General features: G+C 44.1%; 1 protein-coding gene across 1 annotated transcript; it reads left to right on the top strand.

Annotated features, from left to right (window-relative positions):
- Positions 1 to 4,961: 4,961 nt before the first annotated feature.
- GPR151 (G protein-coupled receptor 151) lies at positions 4,962 to 6,218 on the top strand (the record flags this gene model as incomplete). Its single annotated transcript, XM_080920062.1, has 1 exon — positions 4,962 to 6,218. One exon carries the CDS (start codon positions 4,962 to 4,964, stop codon positions 6,216 to 6,218), a length of 1,257 nt encoding a protein of 418 aa, XP_080776188.1.
- Between the last annotated feature and the right edge of the window lie 1,212 nt (positions 6,219 to 7,430).

The following is a 7,430-nucleotide window of genomic DNA, read 5'->3' as shown; positions in this document are numbered from 1 at the left end:
ATAAAGGCTTTCCTTCAGTGTTTCTGGCCTCTTGTTAATCACAGCAAATTCTTTAGTCCCAGCTAACCAGAGCCACTGATTCTTGACTCAAAATAGTCAACAGCCCTCACGAGAGTCTATGTGTCTCTCAAACTTCTCTCTGGAGCTTCAGAAGCAAAATGTCTATTGTCTGCATTTGTTCTCAACATTAGTATCTTCCAAGAACAGCTCACCAAGCTTTAAACACTCCATGGCAATGTTAGCCCAAAGTTCCAAAGTTCTTCCACAAATCTTCCCAACCACAGCATGGCCAGGTCTCCCTCAGTAACATCTATTGTCCTGTCTCCAGCTTCTATCCAGTTTTGATGCTATGACCTATGATGAGATACCTTGACCAAAAGCAACTTGGAGAGAGAATACTTTCTTTGACTCACACAGTCCATTGAGAAAAACAAAAGAGCAGGAACCAGGAGGCAGGAGCTGACACAGAGGCCATGAGGGGTTCTGCTTACTGGTCAGCTCCCCATGGCTTACTTACCCTACTTTCTTATGCTGTCCAGGACCACCTGCCCAGAGGTGGTACCACCCCATGGGATAGGCCTTCTGTCAATCATCAATGAAGAAAATGTACCACTAGTTTGCCCACAAGCTTATTTAGTAGAGGCATTTTCTCCATTGAGGTTCCCTCTTCCAAAATAACACTATCCTGTGCCATGTTGGCATAAAACTGGCAAGCACAGGGCTTCTTCCTTTCCCAATGCACAAGCAACTGTTGACAGTAAAGCCACCCAACTTCCCTGCTTCCTTCTGATCTAAACCTTTGCCTTACTGATTACATTCATGTCTGGTGGCCTTCAGGGAGTGACGTGTGACCTATTTTAGTTTCCTTAGCAACCTTTTGAAGATAACTTCAAACTCTCCCAAATGGTCTCTGTGGCTCTTTGTAAAGACAGCGAGATGCCCCTGAGAAGCCCACACCCATGATCTCAGCTCTGTCTTGTTTTCTCCCCAGGAGTCTTCATTTCCTGAAACCCTGTGCTTCAAAGCCCTGTTTCAAAGTGTCTTTTAATAACCTTCAGATCTACTTCCTGCTGATTTGTCCTGAAATTTCCTTCTGCATGGAAGCTAAGGATCTGGTTTGACCTGAGTCAGGGTCCCTGATTCAAGGAACCTGTCAGGCTTGTAGGGGACAGCTGTGTCTCTGTCCCTGCCACTTCCCGCAGTACATCTTTGGATCCCTTCAAAATCATATATGGGTGTAAATGTATTTGAAAATATGCAAATATAGATATCTGGAAGGCAGGTCTCACCTTTCCCACAGAGCCTCTTCTGATAGACCCAGGTATTCTCCTGTCTCAGAGAATTTAAAACTGTCTTTTTCTTTGTATTGTATCTTTAAAACATTTCTTTTTGAGACAGGTTTCATCTATCTCAGGCTAGAACTTCTGCCTCGGGCTCCTAAGTGCTGGGATTCTAGGATTTACCACCAGGTCCAGCCGCTTTTCCAGATTCTATGATTCATTCGGCCCATTAGAGTCTCAGAGGGACTGAGGGCTGCAACAGTAGATGAATGAAACTTTAAAACAGGGGCGATGGCTCCACATCAACACTTGCTTCATGTTGTCTAGACACACACAGAGACACACATACACACCTGCTTCATACTGTCTAGACACAGACACACACACACACACCTGCTTCATACTGTCTAGACACAGAGACACACACACACATCTGCTTTATATTGTCTAGACACAGACACACACACACACACACACACATGCTTCATGTTGTCTAGACCCCCACACACACCTACTTCGTGTTGCCTAGAAACACACACACACATATACACACATATGCTTCATATTGTCTAAAGCCACACACACCTCCTTTATGTTGCCTAGACACACACACATAAACACACTTGCTTCATGTCTAGACCCCCCACACACCTGCTGCATGGTGCCTAGACACACACACATACACACATTTGCTTCATGTCTAGACCCCCATACACCTGCTGCATGTTGACTAGACCAACTCCCCACCCCCAGATCTGCAAATTTGATCTGGGAAAGAAAAAAATAGCCTCAGTTCAGCAACTAAGCAGTTTTGTAACTATAAGCAGGTCATCAGGTCTGAAGCACTTTGGCTTCTTCCTCCTCCTTCTCTTCATCCCCTTCTTTCTTTCTCCTCCTCTTCCTCTTTCTCCTCCTTTTCCTCCTCCTGCTCTTCTTAAAGGTTATTACAGCCTCCCCTAATTAAAAAGTTGCAAGATAAAAATTGGAGATATTTCTATCTCTTGGTCGATTGGGATAGAACAGTGCACACAGAGGAAGGATGTCAGCGGAAACTGTCGGACTTTGTCCGTTTCAGCGCACCCTTGCATAGGTAGGTATTTCAGAATTTGTTTTATTTCAGTGTACTCAGCAGAAAGAGTGTGGAACACTTTGTTCCCGGGTGGAAACATTGAGCAGGAGTTTCTACAGTTTTCCTTCTCTATGAGAGTAGTAGCTGTTTATTTCCTTCTGGTACATTTTGTTATTCACGATGTTGAAAAATAGTGTTAGCAATGTAAAGGAATGCCAATCAGTAAGAATAGTTCTGAAAAATTATATATTCATGAGGTGGCCACAGGCAGAGACGGCAGAAGTGCCACATCTTCCTACTGAGCATAGGGTTTAGAGTCATTTTGAGGTCCTGAGAAACCTCATCAGTTGGTATCCATAGTCTGTATAAGGCCAATGGTATCTGTAAGTCATAAATAAAATGCACAGTCAAGTCTCAAAGAAGGCAGGGAGCTTCTCTTCCTGTGCCACCAAGAAACCAAGGTAGTGAACACTCGACACTTTGAGTTAGTTATGTCTAGGAATGCTGGAAATGTGTGTCAAGATGCCATGTGCCCCACAGGGTTTCGTAACCATGGAAACAGCTCCAGTTTGTCGAAGAGATCACCACACAGGTGGTCACTGTAGCTAGAAAGAATAGGAGAATGTAGCATCACTAAATCTGAAATTACACAATGACTGAATGCTATAACATGCAAACTATAACTCAAAGGAAAATGGGCAACAGTTATTGTACAATTGTGACTCTCTCTCTCTCTCTCTCTCTCTGTGTGTGTGTGTGTGTGTGTGTGTGTGTGTGTGTGTGTGCTTGAGACAGGGCTTGCTATCAGGGCTGACAAGATGGCTCAGTATTTTAAAAAGTTACACCCCAAGCCTCAGTCTGACCCTCAGAACTCCCATAAAGATGAAAGTAGAGAGCCAACCAGGAAGTTGTTGTCTGACCTTCACACATGCTCCATAGAACTCAGTACCCACCACCACACTAAGGGTAAAAACTAAACTACATTTTGAAATTTACCTTAAAAATACAAATAGAAACATTTTTAAAGGGGACAGTGAGAGGTCTCAGTGAGTAAACCGCTCTCTGCACAAGCCTGAAAACCTGAGTTTAATCCATAGAAGTCACATTAATGTGAAGGGAGAAAACTCCACAAAGTTACCCTCTGAACTCCACACTTGTACCATCACACACACAAATAAACACACATAAACATACATATACACACACTACACACATGCATACACACATCATAAACACCACGAAACACACACATATACACACACATAAACACATCACATACATATACATACCACACACATGCATACACACATCATACACACCACTCAACACACACATATACACACACATACACACATCACATACATATGCACACACATCATACAAAGACATCGTACACATACATACCTGCATATCATGCACATACATACATGCATATCATATAGACACACACAGGGTGAAATCCTCAGTAACAACAGAAACGGCAGGCATGCACATGGAATGAGGTCTGCATGGAGCTGTTGAATGGAGCACACACTAGATGCGTATCATCAGACATACTCAAGAGGGACAGTTCTTCCTGCTCCCACCTGCCGCTGCCCTATAGGCCTTGGACATTCTAGTAAATCATTCTCAGGATAAACTGTACTCTACTGGTTATTCAAGTCTCAGCGACACTGGCTCTAATCCCTGCCCCTGTCCACACTGCCTGAGGAATTTCATGTATCTGACTTGCTCTTCTCCCAACCTCTTTGTTATTGTGCTTTAAGCAACAGAGGCATGTGTGTCACAGTGCCATAAAATTTGGCCATGTCATCACCATTCATTGACGTCTTATTAGTTTACAAACCAGTTCAGAGTCCCGAAAGTACCTCAAGAAAACTCATAATAAGCGTAAGTCATCCATAATCAGATCTAAAGATGCTTTTCCAACCTTCTCACTATCCAGCTGTGCTCCCTATCCGCCAGTTGTTCGTGGAACTGATGTGGTAGCGAGGGTTGGGAAGAGGAATGCTCCTGTCTGCAAAGAGAACAGAGGCAGCACTGGTTTTTAAAGTGTGGTCTCCCAGAGGCAGCAGAAGCACCTCTCGGGAACTTGGAGAACAGACTCTTAGGCCCTGTCTACACAGACTACATTAAGCTATCAGGAGATCCTGATGCATGTAAAAACTCAAGGACTTGGATTAGCTGTAGTCACTGAATTAGACTGGCCTTGTCTGTACTTAAGATATCCAGTCAAGATCTTAGAAATAACTGATAAGATCCTGCCTACCCTCACTCCAGGGGACCATCCATACTGACTTGTTTCTTCTCATTTATCATTTATGGGGATGTGTTATCACTTTATGGGGCTGGTACTTAGTATTAGACTTGCTAATGAATCCTTCCAACACACTCCCGCTGCCTGTCATTCCATGCAGCTACAGGTATATTGTGTGCAGCACAAAAAAAGCTCAGCAGCCAACTTCCCACCGTCAGCCAACCAGCAAAGAGAGGGTCCAGGGGTGTCTCCAGTGTGGATGACGACAGAGGGTTTTTTTCTTATGCAAAAGAGCCAGAGAGAGAGAGAGGAGCCTAAACATCTGCAGGGAGGAGCTGGATGGGCAAAGAAGGCAATGCTGGCAGCTGCCTTTGCTGACTCCAGTTCCAGCAACATGAATGAGTCATTCGCTCACCTACACTTTGCAGGAGGCTACCTGCCATCTGACTCCAAGGACTGGAGGACCGTCATTCCGTCTCTCTTGGTGACTGTGTGCCTGGTGGGCCTCATCGGAAACCTATGTGTGATTGGCATTCTCCTGCATGGTATTTGGAAAGGAAAGCCATCCACGATCCACTCCCTGATTCTGAATCTCAGCCTGGCTGACATCTCTCTCCTGCTCTTCTCTGCACCTGTCCGAGCTACAGCGTACTTCAAAGGTGTCTGGGATCTAGGCTGGTTTGTCTGCAAGTCCTCTGACTGGTTCATCCACATGTGCATGGCAGCCAAAAGCTTGACATGTGTTGTAGTAGCCAAAGTGTGCTTCATGAATGCAAGTGACCCAGGGAAGCGAGTGAGTATCCACACCTGCACCATCTGGTCAGTGCTGGTGGCCATCTGGGGTGTAGCCGGCCTACTTTCCCTGCCAGAGTGGTTCTTTAGCACCACCAGACATCACGCAGGTGTGGAAATGTGCCTCATGGATGTGCCAGCTGTGGCAGAAGAATTCATGTCAGTGTTCGGTAAGCTCTACCCTCTGCTGGTGTTTTGCCTTCCTTTACTTCTGGCTGGCTTTTATTTCTGGCGAGCTTATAACCAATGTAAAAAACGATGTACGAAAACCAAGAATCTTAGAAACCAGATGCGTTCGAGGCAACTCACAGTGATGCTGCTAAGCACCGCAATCACCTCTGCTCTTTTGTGGCTCCCCGGGTGGATAGCCTGGCTGTGGGTATGGCATCTGAAGGCTGGAGGTCCAAAGCCACCACAGGGTTTTATAGCCCTGTCTCAAGTCCTGATGTTTTCCACCTCCACAGCAAACCCTCTCATTTTTCTAATGATGTCTGAAGAATCCAAGGAAGGCTTGAAAGGCATATGGAAATGGATGAAAACCAAAAAGCCTGCAGTTACCTCCGAGGTTCAGGAGGTCCCAGCTGGAAACACAGAGACCCTTCCTGGTAAGGCTCCATCTCCAGAGACCCAAACATGCATTCCAGACACAGACAGATGTGACTCTCCTGACTCCGGCAAAGAGAAAACTGACAAGGTGGTGGCTCCCATCCTCCCTGATGTCGAGCAGTTTTGGCACGAGAGGGATGCTGTCCCTTCGGCACAAGACAATGACCCTATACCCTGGGAACATGAAGGCCAGGAGACAAAGGGCTGCAATTAGCAGACTTAGGTTTCAAAGAAAATTGTTATTATTGTATTTGCTTGTACTGCTGCTTAGCAATATTGGTAACATAACCGCCAATAGAAATTGCAAAAGATTGCTTTTCTTCTACATTTTCAAACCATAGAATCTGGTAAGTAGAATGGCATGTAGTAACTATGCTTCAGAATTAGCCTGTTAATGTAAAGAAAATTATTTCAGTGATTTAGGGCTCACAGTGACTCTCCCCGGGAACCCCTAAACAGCCTTGTACCGCGCTGGCTGGAGTAGTTCATCAGACTGAGCCCAAGCACTGTTTCCTCCTGAAACCGCTGCTCAGCGTACCGGCAAGTTATACCTCACCTAAGCATAACTCAAAACCTACATCTCCTTTGGCTTCTTAAAACTGTAAACTTCACTTGTAAGCTCTCTTTGCTTGCTTAATAAATGTTAACTTACTTGACAAAAAGTTTACATAATTTTTCTGAGTAAAATTCACAGAACAATGAATACCTCCTTCTATTCTGCACTAATTTCAAAGCACAGCTATATGTGGGCCACATCTGAGTAAATTCAAGTCTTACAATATAAAAGCTGTTTCAATCTTTAAGAATCCACCTGAATAAATGGGTGTTTTAGTCAGCGTCTGAGAATATTAGTAATCTAACGTGGCATTCTATGCTCTAATGGAGAACTGTAAAAACATTTTCTACAAGCTCAAGTGTATTCTCCTTGATCTCTGTTTCCTCAAGACAGACTAAGTGGAAGCTAAGGATACAGATATCAAGTATTGATTAAAGAATGATGGGGACCTTTCTGGTATCATTGAACCTAAACATCCTCATCTTTCTAAAATATTACCAGGGTTCCATGGTATAAAAACAAATCAAGCATAAGAAGGTATGGGGAAAGCACACAGACAAAGAGAAAGCTAACAGACGGCCAATGTGGGATTTAGGTAAGAACAGAATAATCACAAGGACAATGCAGAGCAACCAGCATGAAATACGAGCATTTTGAGTTCCTAGATGTGGAAAATTTGACAGCAGAATGTAGCACACCCAGTAAAATGTGACCACACATTTCTCTCCCCTGAACATAAAAGGCATTATATACACTCATGATTCTTAACTGCTTCATTAATGGTATTCTGGGAATTCCCACTGCTCACCCAGGTGAAAAATGCCTCTAACAAAGAAATGGAGAAGATTGGAGGATATTCTGTATAGTACA

Source organism: Micromys minutus (genome assembly GCF_963924665.1).
Source record: "Micromys minutus genome assembly, chromosome: 8".
In the NCBI taxonomy this organism is placed as follows: domain Eukaryota; kingdom Metazoa; phylum Chordata; class Mammalia; order Rodentia; family Muridae; genus Micromys; species Micromys minutus.
The sequence above is the reverse complement of the archived record's forward strand: the minus strand, read 5'-3'. Positions and strand labels throughout refer to the sequence as shown.